This window comes from Urocampus carinirostris, chromosome 6, assembly GCF_059441175.1.
Source record: "Urocampus carinirostris isolate Australia breed hairy pipefish chromosome 6, RoL_Ucar_1.0, whole genome shotgun sequence".
Lineage (NCBI taxonomy): Eukaryota > Metazoa > Chordata > Actinopteri > Syngnathiformes > Syngnathidae > Urocampus > Urocampus carinirostris.
Window position 1 is genome coordinate 7,786,635 of NC_142354.1, and position 24,830 is coordinate 7,811,464.

Sequence of the window (24,830 nt, forward strand, 5' to 3'; positions counted from 1 at the left end):
AAAGGAGACACAACCAAATGTGCGACTACTTCTATAGAAAATCAAAATGGATTCTCATGAAATCATGCATTTTTGGAATTTTATCTTGACTAAGTGCTCCAGTGCCTCATGCCCATTTGCTAGAGTTAGAAATGAGACACAACCAAATTGTGCGACTACTCCTATAGAAAATCAAAATGGATGCTCATAAAATCATCCATCTTTCGGATTTTATCTTGATTAAGTGCTCCAGTGCCTCATGCACATTGGCAAGAGTTAGAAAGGAGACACAACCAAATGTGCGACTACTTCTATAGAAAATCAAAATGGATTCTCATGAAATCATGCATCTTTAGGATTTTGTCTTGACTAAGTGCTCAAGTGCCTCATGCACATTCACAAGAGTAAGAGGGGAGACACAACCAAATTGTGCGACTACTTCAATAGAAAATCAAAATGAATGCTCATGAAATCATGCATCTTTCATATTTTATCTTGACTAAGTGCTCCAGTGCCTCATGCACAGAGAGGAGACACAGACAAATTGTGACTTTTATAGAAACTTTTATAGAAAATTGAAATAAATTCAGATGAGGAACATATACGCTCACAATCTTATCTTAGTCAAGTCCTCCAGTGCCTCACACATAATGAAGCGGTAGAGAGGACACATCGCCAAATTGTGATACGACTTTTATAAAAAATAAAAATAAATTTGGATGAGGAATATATACGCTCAGAATTTTATCTTAGCCATGATCTCCAATGCCTAACACACAATATGAAGAGGTAGAGAGGACACACAACCAAGTAGTGCTCCAACTTCTGCAGAAAATTAAAATATATTCTCACGAGAATAATGAATCTGAGATGGATTCTCATGAAATCATGAATCTTTCGGATTTTATCTTGACCAAATGCTCCAGTGCCTCATGCACATCCACAAAAGTTAGAGAGGAGACACAGCCAAATTGTGATACAACCTTTATAGAAAATTAAGATAAATTCGGATGAGGAATATATGCGCTCAGAATCTTATTTTAGCCAAAATCTCCAGTGCCTTGCACACATTATGAAGAGGTAGAGAGGACACACAACCAAGTAGTGCTCCGACTTCTGCAGAAAATTAAAACATATTCACATGAGGAACATAAATCTGAGATGTTATCTTGGCCAAGCTTCCCAGGACCTGGCGTATATTACGATGAAGTAGAGAGGAGACATGACCAATTTATGCTCGTACTTCTACAGAAAATCAAACTATGCCCTATGAGGAACATAAATGCATTGAATCTTTCTATAAATGTGCGATCTTGGCTGAGCTCCCCATTGTCTGGCGCATATTACGATGTGGTGCAGAGGAGAAACGACCAAAATGTGACTATAACTGACTCTTCTCATTTTTCTCTACCGGGACAATAACTGACGTCTGATAACTATTGGCCTGATTATTATCGTGCGTTCCTAGCGTAGTTTATTGAGATTAGTCCTAGATCTCTATTCGACCACTTCAATTAGCCTGCCCATGTGTCACGGTTGCCATGGCGGCCAATTGGCCCCGCCCGGGTGGCCCCAGCTGGAGCGTGTTGACAGATTGGCCTGTCAGTATTTAAACTCTGCCTAGTCAGTCCCCTCTTGTCGGTCCGTCTCTAAATCTCTGTTTTTACACGGCAAGCCCTTTTTCGCCAGGCCCGTGTTTTTGCTCCTGTTTTTCTCCCCCTACAATCTGTTTTGGTCTAGACCACGTCTGTTCTCCTATCCTGAATTACGACCTATTTTGATCTCGGCCACGTCTGTTCTCCCGTCCCGAATAATGACCCATTTTCTGATATCGACCACGTTTTTGCTCTTCCACCTCGGCTACTGAAGGATTTTATACATTTGACTATAAAGGATTTTATACTATCGAATACAAATTTCATTTAATGCAAAAGATATTCACTGGCTGGGCTGTGGTGCGAGGTCAGGGCACCCTGGTAGAAAATGTTGTTTACAGGAACGGCGGGAATGGGACGTAAGGCTGACATGATAATCAGCACATGTTGTTTTGAGTACCCCAGACATCGCGACGCTCTTCGACGAGATGGTGAAGCCCAGGGGGGGGGGTTTCCTTGGCACGCCCATAGGAGGAGTCGGCACGCCATTATGCGGGGAGAAGACGGCCAATAGGAGAAAGCTAGAGGACTTGAAAAAAAGGGCTTCACACAGACTCCAACTTCACTAATTCGGCTGTTTTCGATGGAGTACACTTAGTTAAATTGTCGATGAAATTAAATCTGCCCCCGTGTGAAAATGTCGGCTTTCTTGTTCATCTTTTCCCACAAGAAAAGAGCGTGCATAAATGAGTTGGGTAAATGTAGGTTGTGTTTGGTTAATGAAGTCAGACAACTAATTCGAACAATTTGGTAAACGGTACATTTTGATTTAATTCCCAACAATTCTCACCCGGTTTTCCGTTCCCAACACCGCCATCGCTCACCGCGGAAGTGGGACTTCTGAGCAAGCTATACCCCGCGACCAGCGATGTTTGGATCGTGTGTGCACTCCTTTCCCTTCTTCCCAATAAAACTGAAAAACGTTACGCGAGTGGGTCCTGTCTCCGTTCTGGTCTTGAAGGACACGTTCTAGGCCTCACTTCAGATACGAGCGGGACATATTTCTCGTGCCGGCGAGATAGGACAAAGTTCTCTGAGAGGATTTGAGGGTTAAAGCCGAGCAATTTTCCCTTTCCTGCTTATCTTACTTCTTCGTCTGGGGAACCACCCGGCAATCAAGGTTTTTTTCTTCTGAGAGTGAAATAATCGCGCATCATCTCTCGGCTTTGGGAAAGTTCCGTGCTGCCATTTTGCAAAAAGCGCCGTTTAGTATGCAAAGGTTCGGTCGAACCGAAGGTGGAAGTTTAATTGGCTAGTGGCTCTGGGAGCAGATGTCAATCAAAATCGGGACGTGATCAACATGTGGCAAAGCTGCAAACCATTTTTAATCGTTTTGGGTGTCACAAACCAGGAACGGAGACAGGACCTAATAGCGTTTGTTTATTTAAGAAAGAGAGCAGTGCTTGCATCCACGATCCGATGATCGTCGGTCACGGGTAGGAGATAGCAGGAACGCGGAAGTGGCACTTGTCAGGTTCTACACGGTTGCCATGGCGCCCAGCTGGCACCGCCCCTTATGCTTGGTTATACTTGTTGTGCTTGATGGACTTTGTTGCACTCCGGTGTAACATTCTGAGAGATTCCTGCAAGTTTTGTTTAATTCTGGAAATGCCTAGTTTGTAGTTTTGCCTGTGTTTGACCCGTTTTGTTTTTTGGTCTGGTCCATTTGTGTTCCGGACAACTTTTCTTTCTCAATTAAAGTGTGAGGACATCTACGCAAATGAGTTCCTACTTCCTGCTTCCCGTTCCGTTTCGAGACAGCACTTCCGTGTCGAGCGAGGATAGTGGTAGGCAGCGGGCAAACAGGTCCGTCCGGGACGGAGGAGAAAAACAGAAACGGGTCCAGAAAAGAGGTCGGCAACAGGTATCAGGCAAGAAACGGGGCAAAAACAGGTTGATGTCCGGGAAAAAGGAGCAAAAGCGGAAACGGGTCCAGAAAAAGTTCGGCAACAGGTATCAGGCAGAAAACGGGTCAAAAACAGGTCAATGGCCGGGACGGAGGAGCAAAAGCAGAAACGGGTCCAGAAAAGAGGTCGGCAACTGGTATCAGGCAGGAAACGGGTCAAAAACAGGTTGATGTCTGGGAAAGAGGAGCAAAAGCGGAAACGGGTCCAGAAAATGTTCTGCAACAGGTATCAGGCAGAAAACGGGGCAAAAACAGGTTAATGGCCGGGACGGAGGAGCAAAAGCAGAAACGGGTCCAGAAAAAGGTCGGCAACAAGTATCAGGCAGGAAACACGGCAAAAACAGGTCGATGGCCGGGACGGAGGAGCAAAAGCAGAAACGGGTCCAGAAAAGAGGTCGACAACAGGTATCAGGCAGGAAAACAGGGCAGGATAATGTTGGAGAGTACAAAAGCTAGCCTAGCTGAGAGCATAGGTTCGCAGTCGGTCTGACAGCTTCCTTTCGGAAGACAGGAGTTTAAAAAGAGTCCAAGAGCCAATCAGATCCCCTGTTTGTTGGTGCCAATGGGGCAGTTGCAGGTGCCCCGAATCAGAAATCATGACATTGGGGTATTTTTGACTTGTTCGGGACAGCTTTAACCCTGTAAAGTTCCTGCAAAATTAGCCTCAAATCCCAATCCAGGCGTACCCCAAAGTCAATGGAATGCTCTTCTTAAACCCGATGGAAAACAGGAATAGTTTATGTCTCCTTTAAATGGTAAAACTCTTAAGTTTGGTCTCAAATTGAAATTATCACTGCAAATGCTCATAACATGAGTTGGAACACACAGAAATAGAAGGTTTTATTCTCGCCTGATTTTTTTTAAAAACCGGATAACAGGTGAGACAATAGCTTGAAGCCTTACCTAGTGCCTTCTCAAATTTGGTCTCAATCTGAAACACTATCCATCCATCCATTATCTGCACCGCTTATCCTCAGTAGGGTCGCTGGGTCTGAAAAACTAAACATGGCATTTTCTTCCTTTTTTTAAGGTAGGTTTTCCAAAAGTGCCCATTGGGAGACGACCACTTTACAACACTAAAACTTTCAATGTGTTATTTACTTTGGCCAACCTTTAGACGTAGTGAAAAAGTTGTAAATGTTTGACTTCTCTTTCCATAAGTCAGTCACTGATTGTGCAGTTTTTGAAATACCGCATTAAATGAATGCCAAGTTGCCTCGCACACGTTCTTTTCAGCTCTTGGTTGAATATCCCCCCAGAAAACGGCATCAAATTATGTTTGGATTTTCATTGGCGAACCAATGTGTCAATCGTCATTTCATTTGGTTACTACTGGCTGAAGATATTCTGAGACACAGAAGGCAATCTCCGTGTTATCTAACAGCCCTACTATTTCACGGTTGCCATGGAATCGTTTGAAAAGTATGAGTTGAAAAGCCAAATTTCCAAGACGTTTAAAAGACGACAAGGTTTTTCTGTTCACAATGCAGGAAAAAAACATTTTGAAGACATTATGTCTGAGAAAATGTCGTTTTCAAAAATTTGAAAAGAAACCAAGGTTATGGCCAAAAAACATGCTTATTTAGTTGAAATGTGCCATTTAAAAAGATGCCAACGTCCCAAAACGTCTTGTTCCAGTTGAAAAGTGATTAAAAGAAACTAAGATTCCAATCCAAGAGACATCGTGAAGACATTACGGTTGAAATATGGAAGTCCGAAGATTTCTTTTCCGAGACTTAGAATGGACGTAAACATTTTTCTGTAACAAAACGAAAACGTGTCCTTTTTCCGCAATGACAGGAAGTCAGAGGCCCGAGCAGCTATCGGACAGGTGGGGTCGATACTGGAAAGGACGGGACAGACAGGATTGATATCAAAACAGGATATCGAAATTAAACAGGACAATCTAGACGGGAACAATACTGGAAGTCGATATTAAACAGGACAAAATAAACAGGAACAATACCGGACAGGAAATACCAACAGGAAACAGTCTAAATCCACGTCTTGCAGGGCAGTGTCACAGACCAGAAACGGACACAGGACTCAATAGCTTAGGTTTCTCCGTTTTTATTTGAAAAGAGGGGGAGAGTAAGGCTTACTTGCTTGATCCGAGGACTGACGAAAAACATGAGTGAGCGAGGTGGGAGTGACACTTCCATGTCGGACGGAGACAGGCGGTAATAGTGAGTCGTTGGCCGGGGCTGGAGATCAAAGGCGATGTCGTGTTCGTAAGCGGGGTCGTAGGCAGGCTGGAGGCAGGCAGGTAACGGGGCAAAATGGGTCAGGTAACAGGAGGAGGGCAGAACGGGCGTAATCAGGTCCAGAAACAGGTCAATAACGAAGATCAGAGAGATTCAGAGACAGACTGACAAATAGGGACGGACAGGACAGGACTTTAAATACTGACAGGGAGCCAACCTGTCAACAAGCTGAGGCTGACGACACGCGGGTGGGGCCAATTGGGTGCCATGGCCACCATGACATTATTTGCGGTTGTGATAGATTAGAGCGCCCCCGGTGGTGGAAAAATCCCCCGAATAGCCGCATTTTTCATAAGACTTATCAAATATTAAATCGACCCTGCATAATAAAAGTGTCTCAACCTATCTGGAATAGAATGAAGTGAGGACGGTCGACACACGGGCGAGCGCCCCAAAACCCCCCAAATCAACCCCTAAATCAACCCAAAATCGGGTTTTGAAAGTAGATCCAGGTCCGTCCTCGCAAGTCCTGCGGGAGGTGTCGGTTTGCGGGGGTGGTTTGCCGTCCCTCGACATGTTGACCTTGTCTCGCTAAAGCAGGCTATTAATTAAGCGAGCTAGCGAGTGCATGCGCTATGGGGGGGGATTGTAAGGGGGCTGCGGCGGTGGTGGTGGGGGCGTCCCTCTGCTGCCTTCCTGTCTACAGTGGATGCGATCAATGAAGGTGGCGCTGAAGGACAAACCGGGAGGTGTTCAATGAATATACCAGACTTCTAAAGTTGAATCGACTCCTTTCGGAGCGCCGCATTGGTTTTTCCATCAGAGGGGACAAAAAACGAAACACGGTACATTTTTGAGAGGTACATTTTGAAAGAGTTTGGTACAAATATGGAAACAGCTTTTGTCAGAACACATTTCTACGATCACATTTTTTTAGAATCGCTACGATTTCTTTTGTTTTCTTTCCCTTTCTCTTTCAATTCTTATTTGTTTTTTCTGCCTTCGTCCACCAGAGGACGCCTTATCAATTTGTAGGTGTGTCCAATCATCCAACACCTGTCCCTTCATAAGATCATTTTGGATAGCAACCATTTTTCACTTTTTGCCATCAAGATCACTATTACCTTCTGTGTTGTCCTGATTTGTGAGGTTTGGTTTTGTTCCTATTTCAGACAGGTTTATTGTTGTTTTTAACTGTTCGTTTGTTGTTTTGTTGATGGTTTTGTAATTATATGCCATCTGTTTTTGAGCACATTGCCTTTCCTGCACAATTACACCATTTCTATTACGGTTTTTATTCCCTCTAATTTGTTTCATTTGTTTTCCTTCGTTTCTGTTTTTAAACCTTTTTCTTCCTTTACCTTTTTTTTAATATTCTATCCTTTTTTTCACTTTTTTTTTCCTCAAATTTTTCTGCCCCAATTAACCTTTTATCTCTTATTTTCCCCTTTTGGTTTTCTTGCGTATTACTCGTTATTCTTCTCTTTAAAATAATGCTTTTACTTTTACTCTTTTTCACCTTTATCCCTTTTTTTTCTTCCTTTACCTTTTCTTTCTTTCCATAGTTTCTTTTTCTCCCTTTTTTATTCTCTTTTTGTCTTCCCCTTTTTCAATCCTTTTTAAAAATCTCTTTTCCCCCTTTTTCTTTTCTTATTGAATGATTTTTTTTCAAAATAAAATCAATTATGTTTCTACGGTTACTCGATACTCAAGTATAAAAAAAAATTATCCAGGTTATTTTTACTTTGACTCGAGTCTGGATGACTACTTTGTACTTGTAATTGAGTCATATTCTAGAGTTCACAACACTTTTGAACACATGAAAGGTCATAAATCTTCGACTTGTGACGGTGAGGTCTCAGGTTCGATTTCTCTGAGTAAAATGAGGATATGTCCTTGGGCAAGACACTGAACGCCTCATGATAAGTAGGTAGGCGCCTTACATGGCTGCCTCTACCTATCGGTGTGTGTGTGTGACTGGGTAAATGTGAAGTGATTTGGAGGTCCTGTGTGACTGGTAAGAGCACTATATAAATGCAGTGCATTTAACGTAACAGTACTTAATTTTGACTACTGTACATCTGATTTATGGTAAACTTCTGCCGGTTTTTGTGGTCCACAGGAAAGCCGAGCCAGTCCTGCATCCAAAGTCCCGATATGGCAACAGCGGGCAAGATGCGAGACCGGAGAGCCGCCGCCGAGACCTACTGGGCCTACTCTGGTACGTCTTGCGTGAAAATCACTGCTTCCTTCACTGATTTCGCGCAACCGTGGGGAAGAAAAAACGGATCTGTTGCAAATGTACACGGAGATTCGCAGACGAAAAAGGAGAGTGACAGGACTGGGTTTAAATAGCAGGGACCCAATCTGTCAACGAGCCGCAGCTGATGCCACACGGGTGGGGCCAATTGGGCGCCATGGCAACCGCGACATAAGATGCCTGTTTGCTATTGGTCGACCTTATCCAAGATGCGTTCCTGCAATTGTTAAATATGCCGGTATGCTTTTAGCTGAGCTACCTCTCACAATGACTGTCGCTCTTCAATCGGTCCAACTCTCATGTTCTTGTTCATGTTACTGTTTACTGTATAGACTTGCAGTGATGCTAAATGCAGAAGTAAAAATATGACAACTATGATAATTCAAGAAGTACAAATTGCTACACTCTTAAATCGAAGGGCATTCTGATCTTTGCAAGTGGAATGTTAAAAATCCCTCATTTCGAAACCACCGTCTCCACCCGCTACACCGTTGTACCAGCTCGTGTTACACCAAAGGCAAATTAAATGTCTCTTTTCTTCTCTGTATTGTCTTTACAAATCACTGAGATGCACAGCCTTTATGATCGGGACTACTAGTTGGACGCGATTGTGAAGTACAACAAAAATGAATTTAACACATTGAAGAAAGGGGCATGGAATATAACTCAGCCCCTTTGATAATCTTGCACGTTTTATAAAGAGTTAATGAGGTTTTTAAATCAAAAACTGTGTTTTCTGCACTTTATTTATTGCCCCTAGGCTTGCAGTGATGCTAAAGAAAGAAGCAAAAACATGATAACCATGAAAACAAAGCTTATGTGACATCAACTGTAAAAGCAATCCGTACAATAGTGATGTGAAAATCTAGGACCGCCTTTTTCTGCGATCTGATTGTTGGAGGTGAACTGGAACTTGAAGATGGAGGGCACGGAGGACGTTCGGGTTTTTTAATCAAGGGAATCGTGAAAAGATCCGTGCGAGGGAAGAGGGCCTGCGTATTATCAGAGTACTCTCCTTGATTGCGTCCTCTCTAAAATCAAAAGCCATCGATTCCATATTATAAATGTCCTTCGGCGTCATATATCAAATGACAAAAGTGGACGAAACTCATCTCCGACAGAAAAGTCACTCTGGAACTTTTAGACGTTTCGCTTTTGTAGCATTCTCACGAAAAAAAAACATCTTTACCTTCTGATTTCTCATTCCTTGCTTTGTCTTCCTATACTGTTTATTATAGAGAGTTTTCCAATCCAACTTTTTTTAAAAGGGTTATAAACTTTACATCATTCCATAACCCTCTAATAGTGTTTTAAGACAGTTTGGAGAGCAATTCAATCATGATTTATGATTTCAATACTGTCTTATGACTATCAAAAGTGAATTAGAATTATGAATTAAGATTTTAAGCCAAACATAAAACTATCAAAAATGCAATAAGATTATGATTTATGAGACAAATTCTGTCATTGCACTCAACACAGCAATACAGTCATGGTTTATGACTGCAATCCTGTCATAAAATCGTCTGAAGTCGGTTAAAATGATTTTAAGAGTGCATCTAACTCAAAAGGGCAAGATTTTTTGGTTTATGTGTGCAACCGTGTCATACTTCTGTCAAAGGAGCCGAGAAAAATATGATTTATGAGTGCAACCCTGACAAAAAAAAATGTCAAGAACAATAAAATGATGATTTAAGAGTGCCATACTGTTAAAAGAGCAGTTGAATTCAAATTAAAGATTGTAATCCGGTCATAAAACCATCAAAGATGCAATGAAACTATAATTTATGACTGCAATCCTGTCATAAAATCATCTGAAGTGGGATAGAATGATGATTTAAGAGTGCATGTAACTTAAAAGGGCAAAAATTGCTGGATATATGTGTGCAATCGAGTCATAAATCTGTCAAAGGAGCCCTGAAAAATATGATTTGAGTGCAACCCTGACAAAAAGATGTCAAAAGAACAATAAAATGATTCAAGAGTGCAATACTGTCAAAAGATTAGTCAAATTCAAGATTGTAATCCGGTCATAAAACGATCAAAGATGCAATGAAACTATGATTTATGACTTTAATCCTGTCATAAACCTGTCAAAAGTGCAATAAATGTTTTATTTATGACTGCATTCCTGGCATAACACGTGTAATCATTTCAGGAAACTAGCGCTTTTCATTCCGTTTGAAATCTCGTGCCCGTTGGTGATGTAACGCTCTATTTTTTTTTTTTCTACCGTCATACGGGGCCCCAGACTCGCAGCGATGCTAAAGGTAGAAGCAAAAACCATGGAACAACGATGCAGGGATTTGGTCATTTTTGAATGAGTTAGAGCTGGCTATGCATGTAAGCTTCATGCTAACGAGTAGATGCCAGCGAGTCAGGCTAACGGGTAATGAGTTGTTTTGTTGACTGAATCTTATCAGTTATTAAAATAATTGTCGTTCCTCTCCCCTTGTGACTTTTTGTGTCCTCATGGCTGTGATGTCTGATGAGGGTCAAACAAAGTCCTCAGCCTTTTTTGGGGGTTTTGCATCTAGTTTTTTGGGTTGTTTACGGTTGTTTTTGGGTCACAAGTTGGTGGTTTTTTTTTTTTGTTTGTTGCTTCTGTTGATTATGGAGGGGGGTAAATTTTTGGCCATTTTGTTTTTTTTTGGGTCGATTTGTTTGTATTTTTTTTCTGGTTTTATTTTGTCATTTATCGTTCAAATTTTTTTTTTTTTAAATGTTGATGTTGCTTTTTGGGTCGTTTCTTGGCAGTTTTTGTCGGGTTTTTTGATCAGTTTTGGGGTGGTATTTTGGTCAGGGTTTTCTTGTTTGTTTGGTCGATTTTTTTTTTTTTTTTTTTTTTTTTTTTTTCCCCTTAATTTATTTTTATTTTATAATTTTTGGGGGAGGAATCATACTTTGGTAAAATTTTCGTTTTTTGATCATATTTGTCATTTGTTTTGTGTTTCTTGGCTGTTTTTTTTTTTTTTTTTGACAGTTTGGGGGTCGTATATTGGTCATCATTTTTGGGTTAATTTATGGTTGTGTTTTGAATCATATATATTTTTTTTTTGTTTCTTGTCATTTGTTGTTTTTCTTGACAACTTTGGGCATTTTTTGGTGTAATTTTTTTTTGGTCATAATTTAAATGTTTTTGTCTTTTTTTTTGAAAAATAATTGTTTTTTGTCGTTTTTAGGTCAATTTTTGTTTGTTTGTTTTGTCATTCTTTGCCCTGTTTTTGGTAGTTTTCTTTTTTTTTTTTTTTTTTTTTTTTTTTTTTTTTTTTTTTTTTATGCCAATCCTGTTTCTCTTCTTTGATTCTAATGTCCTTAATGGCTGATCCTTTGTTTTTGTCACCAAGGAAGTTTGATTTTTTTTTTTTTTTTAAAAGGCTCAATGGGAGGCTTTTAGAACAGATTTGGAATTGCATGTCCAAGGTTTGGGTTCTCCCCCAAGTCAAAATCGTTGATGTCTTCTCTTCTTATTTCACCTAATAAAGTAAAAAAATATCAGTTTTTTTTTTTGTCATTTCTTTTTGTATTTTTTGCTCGGGTTTTTTTTGGTCTTTTTTTTTGTAGTGTTTGATCTTTTTTTTTTTTTTTAAGTCATATTCAGATTGTTTTTCAGTCTGTTTTACGGTGTGTTTTTTTTCTGGTCATATTGTTTTTTTGTCTGTTCGGTCCGGTTACTGAAAAGAAAAGGAATCATTTCTCTTCTTTGTGTCGGTGGCAACAATGCATCGTGTGCTTGGACGCACACATAAAAGCGCGAAAGCACACAAAGAGCGAGAGAGCGGGCAATCACCTTTTAATTCCCCCTGATGTATGACTGTCGCAGGAAGCAATTTTGCGGGGCAGAATTGGGTCTTAAATCAGCAAATCAGCTCCTTTCGAGTGGGCGGTACCTCATCCATCAAAGAGGCTCCTGGGATAAACGGCCATAAGATTGTAAAATGTAAGTAAAGAAGTCAAAGATGCCACGCAAAGATAAATATTCACCCGAACGCTGACTGGGAGATTTATGACCGTGTCGATAGATGATTTCATTTATTTTTTATTTTTTTTCCAATGATTAAAAAAAATTATTTAACAATTTTTACTCCTTTTTTGTTCTTTTGAAATATTCATATTGTATTTTTATTACTTTATATTTTACAACAGTTTGTCTACTGTATATTCAAATTAAAAACAATTTTTTTGTGTAATTATATTTTCTTCAATCAATAATTAAAATACATTTCAAAAACGTTATTTAATTGTTTCAATTCTAATGTATTCATTATTAAAAGCAATTTTAATCTTGCAAACTAAAAGTAGTTAATGAATTTGGTGAAAGCACTTCATTACGAAGAGTCATCAATACAGCCCATAAAATGATGGGCTGCCCTCTACCCAATCTGGATGATGGATTTATTTTCTGTTACTTTTGTTTTTGAAGTTTGACACTTTCCAAATAAGATCTCCATGTGTTTTGCCTTCTTCAGAACTCGGACGGCCATTTTTAGACGGACAATTATCACAAACGAGCTAACAATTCAACCGGAACATTGACTGTGATGCTATTGCTAAGTGATCCGTTCTTACCTCAAAGCATGCATGAAAACGGGACGGACATTGTGTCATGGTCACGAGAAAAGGGCAAAGGGCTTTTAAGCGCTGCTTAATTAAACTCTTAATTAGCTGAAGGAAAGAAGAGTAAACGGGCGCCTGACGCTGTCATCCAGTTAAGTCTCGCCGCCGGCATATATGCCTTTGATTGGCTAAACATTCCCTTGAACAGTATGATTCGGTCAAACAAAGACAAGTAAATATTGTGTTCTCTGCCTGTAAAGTCTTGATTTGTCTTGAAATATTTCCATCAAGTGGGGGGTACAAACTAATGCTAAATAGCTAATGCATTCCTATCGCCCGCCACAAATAGAAACATTCAAATGACAAAATAAAGTATAGCGAGTGCTACTCATGCGTAATATATGAACATGCATACATTACATAAATACACATGTAAAAAAGAAAATCGATTTTAGCTTTGGTCCAGCGGAGTAACAGGTGGATGCAGAAGGGGGAGGTGACCGCGACAACAATTGTTAGTCGCCTTAATGGCCTGCTTTTTTTTTGATAAGTCCCGACTGCCGATTGGTTACGCCCATGCAACTTAAGGAAGGTAGCCATTTGTGTGTCTTTTTCAAATTTCTTGATCATTGCAAGCTCCGTTTCCATCATCTTCTTGCTTCTATCTTTAGCATCACTACAAGTCTTGTATGCCTCACTAATATAGTAATATTGTATCATCGATTTGCACATGAGATTTCAATGAATGAAGACAACAAAAGGCATCGTGGGAACAAGTTCAGCCAATGGGATATCGGCCTCTTCATGATGCTTTGACACAAACCCTTTCTTTCTCTCTCTTTTTTCTCTCTTTCTCTTTGTTTTTTTTCTTTGTTTTTTTTCTTTTTTTTGGTTTTTCTTTTTTTCCTTTTTTCCTCTTTTTCTTTTTCTTCCCCTTTTTTCTTTTTTGTTTTTTCTTTCTACCGGTCTGGCTCCCCGAGGCCCCTGCAATAAAACAAGTTTGTCCCCCCTGATGTGGAGGATCTATCCATGCGGAGTGTATGATCCCAGTGTCCTCTTCCTTTTGTTCTTTGTTCTCTTTGAAAAAATTTCTTATTTTTCTGCGAAGATTTTTGATCGTGACTAGGTTTCCCGAACCAGACTTTCGGAATGGATCTGTTTCTCAAGGTCTTCCGTGCCGTGCCTCTGTTCCCCTCCTCGTCCCGGACGGACTTCCGGACCCCCGTCGCGTTGTCACGTCGCGGCTTCCGCTCCAGTTGCTGCCCGACCCGCTTCACTTTCTTCGCTTTTCAGTACCGAGATGCCTTTCGAGACCGGCAAATCAATTACCCGTCTTTGATTCGGAGAAGAGACGGCGCAGAGGTTTCTGTGTTTCACTACGTGTCGGAGAGATTGAGAATATAAAAGCCCGTTTTCATGAGTGGGATCTTTACGAGGTAGCCATTGATTTGATAAAGGGCGGATGGGGTCCGGGCAGAGTGTGAGGGGGAGATCAATGAGAGGGAGATGAAAACGTTGACATTTAGAGGAGGTCGCGTCCGCTCCAAAGTCGTGCCGTCAGCTTCCTAGCACTGGATATTCATTCACAAGAAATGACTTCGCAGAGAAGTGTTTGTAGTTGTTATAGGAGCAGTCAAAATAGTTGTACGGTAGGCCCCCGGGACTGTAAGGTGGGCATAGAAAATCATAATTTTACTTTTCCCTTTAGCATCACTGCAAGCCTTGGGACCCATAGCCAATAAATAATGTATGAAAATACAGTTTTGTATCATCAAGTCGCACACAAGATTCTGAACTGAACGAAAGAGAAACGCACCATGGGAAGGAGTTCAGCGGATAGCAGATTGGCATTTGCTATTCGCTTCTCCATTTACAGTTTTGTATCGTCAAGTCACACATAAGATTCTCAACTGAATGAAAAGAAAGAAAGGCATCGTGGGAAGGAGTTCAGCAGATAGCAAATTGGCATTTTCATCCTGTCCTGAGCAAAACTGAAAGCTCACGGGAACAATATCAGGCGTGCGACTCGGAAACATAACTAGTCAAATGAACAAACGGGTAGTATCCAGTTGCTTCTGGTTGAACCCAATTAAAGTAGGGCACTTCCATTTGAAAATGGCTTATTTCCAGCCGATTCCGGTTGATTCCAGTTCAAACGGGTCAATTGAGGTTAAAAACAAACCATTTTCCTTTTTAAACGGGTCACTTCCTGTTACAAATGTATTACTTCTCTGTAAATTTAGGAAAAAAAAGGGAAAACAACCTGAGATTTACACGTTTTTGACAGTAACTATAAGAATTCAATAAAGATGAGTGATAACAAAGTAAATGTTCTGGATCCTTTTAGCACTCAAAAATAAGTCCAATTGACCTGAATAGTGTTGGGAATTAAATATCAAAATGTACCGTTTACCAAATAGTTCAAATTAGTTATCTGACATTAACCAAACACAACCTACATTCACCTAACAATTTATGCGCGCTCATTTCTTGAGGGAAAAGATGAACAGGAAGCCGACATTTCCACACGGGGGCAAATTTATTTTCCTAAAAAAATTAACTAAGTGTACTCCATCGAAAATGGCTGAATTAATGACGTTTGAGTCTGTGGGAAGCCTTTTTCTCAAGTCCTTTAGCTTTCTCCTATTGGCCTATCTTCTCCACGCATAATGGCGTGCCGACTCCTCCCATGGGCGCGCCAAGGAAGCCCCCTGGGCTTCACCATCTGATAGAAGAGCGTCCCGATGTCTGGAATACTCAAAACGACACAGAGCATTTCTACATCATCAGGGCCTTTCTGCGTCAACGGCGTCTGGATGTGCTGATTATCTTATTAGCCGTACGTCCCGTTCCCACCGTTCCTGTAAACAACATTTGCCACCAGGGTGCCCTGACCTAGCACCACAGCCCAGTCAGTGAATATCTTTTGCATTAAATGTAATTTGTATTCGATTGTATAAAACCCTTTATAGTCAAATGTATAAAATCCTTCAGTAGGAATTGGTCTTTTTCAACTCAGAAGTTGAGTTCAATTCCACCTGAAATGAATCAAATTTGATACAAACTCGGTGAGGCTTTGAAAGTTTGAAGTACACATATCTTTTATTCCGGTTTCAATTATTGTTGCCTTACTTGCTTCCATCTTTTTTTAGTCGCAACTAATATTAGTATTTCAAACAGGAATTTCAAATGTTATTGTTCTAGTTGGCACGAAAGTCTTGGATTTATATCTTTACTGTTTTAAGCTACTAGAGTGCAGCTGAATAACAACTGTATATATCATATCGATTAGTAGATAGTGTGCATTTTATTGTTGAAAGTTTTAACTGCAGAATATTCTGAACACAGTTGTGATGATACATCAATAATAAGCATGCGTTTTTCAAAGCCGAGAAGTTGTGGATTCGTTTCAGGTTTTCATGTAGCTTCAGCCAAGTAAACAATATACTTATCAATTTATTTTTTTCCTACAAATAGTACAACCGATTTATAACTTTGTATATCATATAGATAAATAGTTAGCCTGCATTTTTCAAAGGCGAGAAGTTGCTGTAACAATGTAAACTATATCACGGTTCACGAAACCCTTAACCACCTGCGTCGGTGGTGCACCACTTCCTGTGTTGTGTCTTGAGAAAGTACAGCCTGAAGAGGCCCATCACTCTCCAAGGGGCATTAATTTGCCAATTGCCCTCACTTGCGCTCACTCTTTCATCCCCAGCTGCCACTCGTTCCCCGATTAGTCCTCCTCCTATTCAAACGCGTCATTCTCGTTCACTCCTGCTCAGTCCGTTTGCAAACCTCAGCACATGCAAGGCAAGCACTTTTGGCTCCCGTTTTGATCCCGCTGTACTTTAATTTTGGGGCAAAGCAACTAAGAGTACAACATCATACAGGAAGCCATTGCAAATAGAGCCATCATAAAATGGAAGAACTGCAGCGGGCTGCCACTCGCTATTCTTCAGACTATCGGAGCACCAGGAAAGCTCGTTTTGCGGGCAATATCGGACTTTAAAATAACCAGGTGGCATTTCATAAGTACTACTTACATGTGATATACGTGCATCTGGAAATCCGCCTCCACAATTATTAACATGGGCTCTGCCTCACTATAGTCAATCAGAGGTAATGGATCGCAGCAGCAACCGCATTTTTTTTTTTAGTTAAGGCTGGCCAGAACAGCGCGGACATCAGCCCCTTCGAACAAAAAGGCCTTGTGCCGATCCCCAGTTGCAGCGATATTAAATCAGGAATAATGGATCTCAGCTGAAACAGTACAATTTATGGAAATACCTTCAAAAATGTGTTGCTTGGCCTGACCAAAGTGTGCCCTGCCAGTCCCCGCTCGCAGCAATATGAGTTCAAGGATAATGGATCGCGGCTACACAAGTGCATCTTTTAGGAATAATGGATCTCCGATGCACAGGTGCACTTAATTTAATGAGGAAAAATCAGGGCCGACAAAAAGTCCGAGTGCAATTCTATTTAGACAGAGATAACAGCAAAATAAGGACCATCAGGCTTTAAAAAGTGCCCTTTGCTGGCCATCGCGTGCAGCATTATGCAATTGTGGATAATGGATATGCATTTCATTTTAGGCGTAAACCCTGGCAAAAGCGTGCCGCCAGGCTCGACAAAAATACGCTTTGCCGGTTCCCTTTTGCAGCATTATGCCATTGGGAATAATGGATTGTGGTCGAATGAGTGCACTTCATTAGGGATAATAGATATCAGCTGTACGATTGAACTTCATTTTAAATGGAAAAAAAGGTGAAAAAACAACACCAAAAGTGCCCTCTTCCGATCCTTTTGCAACAGTATCCGATCAGAGTTAATGGAACACAGCCACACGAGTGCAGTTTTTTAATTTATTTTTTTGTAAAATACTTCACCAGTGTAACATTTTTTAACAACGTTCTCACAATTATTAGTAGGATAAAATAATCAGTTCTTCAATATTCTGTACCACCTCATGAACAGATAATTGCTAGGGACTGAATAAAATAATGGTAATCTGCTGCCACCTACTGATGTGCCTGAATAGTAATGACAGGTAGAAAGTAAAGATGTTTATAGATATAATTGTAACATTTCCTGCAGCACCTGGAGCTAGCGAAATTTGATGGGCAGCACTCCCGATTGCTTAGTCTGGCCTAAAGGATTCTTTTCCCTGATCCGTGAAGATTCTCACAATGAGATTGCGGCTGTGCGTGTCTTTGATATTACAGCGCGCTTGATGCCCTACCCTCAGGGCGCAGATTGTGAAAAATCTCGCAGCTTTAAACAGAGTGCAAGACGGCAATCTCCATCGTCCGGGCCCAGACCGTCGAGTGGAGTTGAGTGACTAGTTACATGTTAACTAGTCTAAAAGGTTTTGTTTTTTTTGAGCCAAGTTTTGCTAGTTTTTGTGGAGAACACCTCTGCGTTGTGTCGCAGTTGGGTGCAGCAACAGATGGCGAGCAGACAAAATGGGGTCAACGCACATAACACACACATGCAGAGCTAACAGGGGCTAAACCAGTCAGGACACAGCAGGCTAGTTAGCTGCTACAGAGGACAAACCGTGACCGATTGGCGGAAAAAAAACGGGAGTCCAGCTGACCGAAAACATGCGGTAGACAGCCAGGATAACTGGGAGCAAACAACAACATTACGGCTACAAACATGAACACAGACGGGAGAAAATACAATAAGCACAGCAGGCTAGCCAACTCGCTGACCGCTAATGGGGCTAAACTGGAAGCCTCCGGGAGCCCGCAGGCTAACCGGGGAGCTATCTGGATAATACTATCTTCATTGCAAGACAAACAGCAAAAAACACAAAAGGAAATGTCACAATCACCTACCTAAAAAGAGGCAAAGGCAAAAAAGGAGCGCACGCTGGACCCGACGGCAGGTAAACTTACCCTTCGATGATCGAGAGTCAGAAAACCCCCAGCGACATCAGCAATTTCACCTATGTTTCCATAAATGACAGCCTATCCTTGTTGCTAGCATTGAAGGACAGTCGTCTTCTTCTCTTTTCCATCAGTGAGAATTTTATTCATATTTATTTATTCAGTTTGGAGATGGACTGGAGATGCTTTTAAGTTTAATGGTAGAATGTTCTGGACATGTTTGTGAGATAGCAAAAGGTAATCCGCACAGTTAGCAGACAATGCATTCGCAGTTTGCACAGTTAGCATACATTCTATGAGAGTTTGCATGGTTAGCAAACATGTTTGCACAGTTTACACAATTAGTAGACATCATGTGGCAGTTTCCACATTAAACCCACATTCTGTTGTAGTTTGCACGTTTAGCACATATCCTGTTGCAGTTTGCAGGTATAGCAGACATCTTGTGTCAGTTTGCCCGGTTAGCTAACTTCTGGTGGCGGTTTGTGTGGCTAGCAGACAACTTGTAGCAGTTGGCGTGGTTAGCGAACATACTGGTGCAGTTTTCATGGTTAGCAGGCATCCTGTGGCAGTTTTCACATTAAACCCACACACATCCTGTTGTAGTTTGCACATTTAGTACACATCCTGTTGCAGTTTGCAGGTATAGCAGGCATCCTGTGGCAGTTTGTGTGGTTAGCAGACTTCTCGTAGCAGTTTTTGTGGTTAGCGGACATACTGTGGCAGTTTGCATGGTTAACGGACATCCTGTTTCAGTTTGCATGGTTAGCAGACTTCTGGTCGCGGTTTGTGTGGTGAGCAACTTAAGGCAGTTGGTGTGGTTAGCGGACATACTGTGGCAGTTTGTGCACGTAGCAGAACATCCTATTGGTTGAGGTACTTCGCCATTTGCACAAAAATATCCGGCTAAAGCTCAATACACTTCTCCCATCAGTCTTCACTAGAAAGTGAAGAAGCGGAAGAGCGAGCAAAAACCATCAAAGTAATTCCTGCAGGCCAAACAGGAATCCTGTTCCTGTAAACGCTGACACGGAGTCTCGTTCCGGTTTTAGGCCCGCTCCCGATCGATAAAAGGCAGACGGCGCGTCTTGTAAAAAGGCGAAAGCTGGCACCTTAATGACTTGAGGGAAAATAACAGCGCTGCCCGAGTGAATGTGCATAATTGACCTGTTGCTCAAATCAAAATGCTTCAAAACACTCTCCGGAAAAAAAAACAGCTTGGGTAAATGCTTTCGGGATTTTACCGCGTTCGCTTATTACAATGATTAGCATTTTACAGGAAAAGGCAGAAGCAATAGATTCGACAAATCCGACGGTTTATACTCATTCAGTGGATAGATTTTTCAACAACGATACAGTATCCCTCGATTAATCCCTCCTATAACTACTATAAGGAATCCGTTTACTATCAAGCACAGCGTTGTCTTACTTAGTTTTTGGTTCTCGGGACTGCCTTCTGTCATGATCACTGATATGCATCACCTCTGCCCGCCAACTGCCTCGGACTCTGATTGGCTCTCCGTCCCTATTTAAACCCACTCCTACTTGTCCCCGTTTGTCAGTCCGTCCACAAACCTCAGTTAACACTAGGCAAGCATTTTTTCGACCCAGACTCCCACCTGTTTCTTGCTCGCGTCTGTTACCCGGCTTTGACCTGTTTTTGATCCTGACCACGTCTACTCTCACGTCTCAGCTTTCGACCTCCTTTGTCCTCAACCACGTCTACTGTCCTCTCCTGGCTTACGTCTGGCTTCTGAACCCGACCACGTTTTTTCTCCCCTGTCCTGGCTACTGACCTGTTTTTTCCGTACCCGACACCGCCATCCCTCGCCACGGAAGTCCCACTTCCGCATTTAGAGCGACCTGCCTTCCCAGGCAGCGATCACCGGATCGTGGGTGCAACCCTTTCCTTTCTTCTCATAAAACTGAGAGAAACGTAACTCAAGTGGGTCCTGCCTCTGTCCTGGTCTTGACAGAATCGTCCTTTAATTGATGTGAAAATTAAATTGGAGAAGACTTGCTATACAAAGTCCATCTCATCCAAATATTACCATGTCCATAAAATGACATTGCCTGAACCTCAACGCGAACATCAAAATGGCCACCCCCGTGATACTAATTATTTCTGTGTCATGTTTCCTCAGCGCTGTAATAAATGGACTCATTATTTTAAGAGCAGTAATGGCCGTTGTGGGGAACAGAGAGGTCGAATGGAATTGACTCGGCGTTTGATTTTCATCGAGAGAGAAAACGAGTTACTTTGCCCTATTTCCAAGTGGGTCGGTGGATTGTTGGCTATTGAACTGGGATTGCTATTTTAGGTTGGATATTTTGGACCAAATCAAATCGAAATTGGACAAGACCAGACTTTTGGTGCTGGGTGAAAAAGGCTGGAACTGGTTTCTCTGTGAGCCCTGGGAAAACAAGGACAAGTATATGCTGTCAGCTAGGAATTCCAACAAGAACAATAAAAAAGCCTAAGTGTAACTGCAGTGTACCCGTCCCACCAAGGATCCACTTTCAGGCTGGGCTGGATGATGAGGCTTTTATTTCAGTTACGTTAGCAGCACGCTGGAGACTGCAATGAGTGATACAACATACACATACACCATGTGGTTAGCACCTCTGCTGGTTCTCCACATCTATGAGGGAAATTAGCATTTCAGTCCAGTACAACGTACGGCAAAACGAACATAAATGGCGACAGAAACAAAGCGCTGGAGACTGTTAACAATATCCGCCTTCCGGTAATAAAATCAGAGGCTAAACTCAACCTTACCCCATACCAGCAGGTGGCACTCTTGGACTCGTCATTGCAGGACACTTATACACAAACTATACAAACATATTTCTGCAGGAATTTCAACAAAACACCCGTTACATAAAGAAAGACAAAGACGTTCTGTTAGAAGATGGAGTTGAGAATAAAGCAAAAGCACCCTTGAACCAAATAGTAAGAACCTGTTTTGGTTCTGTCCTGGCCCGTTAGCAATAAGCGACATTGTTCTACTTTAGATGAGCTGAAGGAATACTAAATGTCGTCATGATCCTTTTGACGAGACTGAATCGCGAGCCAGAGGACTTTAGAGGTTGAGATGGATTGGACATTGTATGGTTTTAACATTTCCTAAACTGCAATCTGACTCCGAAGACACTTCACGTGTCTTGTCTAATTCCTTACAGTTGGAGCATGTCCGGGGAAGTTATTGAGCCGAGTTAAGTCCACATATCAATTTATTTAGCCGAATCACATAGTTGAACAAATCAAGTCTGTCTGTGCCAATTTTACAATCCTGTGCAGGAGGCGAAGGGGGTTTCCGGGTTGCCCCTTTTATGCTACATGGGATGGACTGTCCACACCCCATGATCAAGCCTCTGGCTGATTGGTCCACGCCGTGTTGATGCAATTTTAAGCATTGAGAGAAGGGTGATAGGTCATCGCCCTTGCCCCCAGGCGAGGTGATTAAATTATTGTTATCTGCACAGACTGAAAATAAAGAAAACATTCCAAAGCACAGGCGTTTAAAAAGTTCCACTCAAGGCTGAGGTGACACAAAGGATAAGTATTTTTGAGTAAGTCATGCACATTAACCCAAACGCCAGTGTTTCGGCGATCATTGGGTGGGAAGACGTAACGCAGCAGTCTGGCGTGGAAAGACAGCAAGCGAGGGGCCGACGAGATCAAGTCCGCTATCCACGGCAACTGCTACAAGTTGTCTGCTAGCCACACAAACTGCCACCAGAAGTTTGCTAACCAGGCAAACTGACACAGGATGTCTGCTATACCTGCAAACTGTCGATAGTAGATATCGGACAGATGTGGTCGATATCGGACAGGACGGGACAGACAGGATTGATATCAAAACTGGATATCGAAATTAAACAGGACAAACTAAACGGGAACGAAACTGGAAACCGATATTAAACAACGGGACAGACAGGATTGATATCAAAACAGGATATTGAAATCAAACAGAACAAACTAGAAGGGAATGAAACTGGAAACCGATATTAAAAAAACGGGACAGACAGAATTTATATCAAAACTGCACATCGAAATTATACAGGACAAACTAGACAGGAACAAAACTGGAGATCGATATAAAACAGGACAAAATAGACGGCAACAATATCGGACAGGAAACACAGGCAGTGAACCGGACACAGTCAAAACCCATGTCTCGCGGGTGCAGAGGTTTGTTGACGGACTGACAAAGGGAGATTGAGAGCACTGATCTTAAATAGAAGGGAAGCCAATCTGTCAAGGAGCCGCAGCTGGCGCCACACGGGTGGGGCCAATTGGGCGCCATGGCAACCGTGACATATACAGTATTAGAAATGAACAGCTTGGATAAGTTGGAAAGACATGAGATGATTTTAGACGTTAAGCCCTGAAATAGCTAGCATGTATGTTGGCTAGCAGCCAGTGATTGTTCTTGCTTTTAGAACTTGAATCATGAACTCAAAGGACGGGAACAAGACCATCTTATAGAAGTTAGCTGTTTGGAGGAGTTGGAAAAGAGATGATTTTAGAAGTTAGATAGTCCTTCTTATTGTACTTGTTAAAAAAAAAAAAGGCCAAAACCTTCTGTTGGCCGGGTTGAAGGAAGGGCCAAATTGTCAGGATCTGTAAGTAAAATCCAATCAGTACTTGATCTGCTGAGTATGGTTAAAGAAGAAACCTTAACGCTGAACCCTAAATGCTAAACCCTGACTGCTATCTCTACCCTAACCCTTATACTCTTACCCTTATCTTTAATGAATTGTGAATTGGTGATGAAAGTAGAGAATGGATCTCTGACAGGGACTACTTAAGGAATGAGATTGACTGCCACTCCACCAACGGACCCAAAGTGCGAGAAAATAGCAACTGCACTCTGTTGATTGCTTTCTTTTCACCAGCTTGTCTTGTCAGCTCTTTTTTTTACCCCCAGAATTTCAATTTCTGATTATTCTGCATCAGTCATCTTTGATTCGATGAGGGAGCCTGAGCAGTTATTGCGTTGGCTGTTATTGCGTTTACGGAGCAGCAAAAAATGGCCCCCAACATTTTGCCGCGTCAGCGGAAGTCAACCGAAAGTGAAAATTACGATAAAATGACCGAAGAATGCGGTCCAAAAACTCAACATTGTGCATCGATTGAGATCGCTAGCCATTCAGACGTGTCACGGTTGAGTTTGAATAATGAGACGCAAGCGGGTGCTCTCAAGCCACTCCCTCCCGGTTGCCAGACCCTGCCAAGATCTCTTGACACAAAAGCAAGAAAAAAACGGGGCAGCATGGCGGCGCAGTGGTTAGCGTGTGTGCGGCACAGTTCTGAGGTCATGAGATGGAACCTTCCTGTGTGGAGTTTGCATGTTCTCCCCATGCCTGCGTGGGTTTCCTCCAGACACTCCGGTTTCCTCCCACATTCCAAAAACATTCATGTCAGGTTAATTGGCCAAATTGTCCCTAGGTGTGAACGAGCGAGTGACTTGTCTGTCTCTGTGTGCCCTGCGACTGGCTGGCAACTGGTTCAGGGTGTCCCCTGCCCACTGCCCGAAGATAGCTGAGATGGGCTCCAGCACCCTCGCGACCCTACCGAGGATAAGCGGTGCAGATAATGGATGGATGGATGAAAGAAGAAAACGGAGCCCTCGATTTCCGGTTGTGTTTGCTAGCAAATTTACAGCGCAAACAATTCGAAGAATTCGAGTTTCCTGTTGCAGGACTATGGGCTACTGGTTTTGTCAGGTCACTTTGTGGAAGCTGGATTTCTTTTTACTATACAGGGCGACGCAACAAGAAGTGGAAGAAATATCTGTATGGAGCTGTGACCGAGACACCATTTTCAGGTTTTTATCGTCATTGGTTGGACCAGGAGTCCTTTTAGTGGCATTTTGGTTGTCCCAATGTTACAAGACTGTCAGGACCAGAACGGAGACAGGACCCACATGCGTTACGTTTCTCTCAGTTTTATTGGAAGAAAGGAAAGGTTGCACCCACAATCCGGTGATCACTGGGTGCGGGAAGCTGGTCGCTCTGATCAGGGAAGTGGAACTTCTGTGGCGAGCGATAGCGGTGTCGGGAACAGAAAACGGGTCGGTCGCCGGGACAGGAGAGCAAAAACGTGGTTGCGGAAACAAGTCGTAAGACAGGAGAGGAGAGTAGATGTGGTCAGGATCAAAAACGGGTCGAAGCCGCAGTACAGACAGGCGCAGAAAACAGGTGGGAGTCAGGGTCAAAAAAGGCTTGCCTACAGTAAACTGAGGTTCGCAGACGGACTGACAAACTGTGTTTGTCCTCGTATTTTAGACCTACTTGGGACTATGTTCAGGAGTTTTTTCAGTAATTGTGGGGACCAACAGTCGTTTGGCGGTCTCATTGGAACTA

The 24,830-nt window shown here is 42.1% G+C and overlaps 1 protein-coding gene across 1 annotated transcript in view; it reads left to right on the forward strand.

Moving 5' to 3' along the window:
- LOC148363704 (receptor-type tyrosine-protein phosphatase gamma-like) overlaps nucleotides 1–24,830 on the forward strand; it is a 146,330-nt gene that overhangs the window by 15,912 nt on the left and 105,588 nt on the right. Inside the window, exon 2 of the mRNA XM_088337706.1 lies at nucleotides 7,867–7,965. Within this exon, the coding sequence (XP_088193832.1) occupies nucleotides 7,867–7,965 (99 nt within the window). The remainder of the gene's footprint in view (nucleotides 1–7,866; nucleotides 7,966–24,830) is intronic.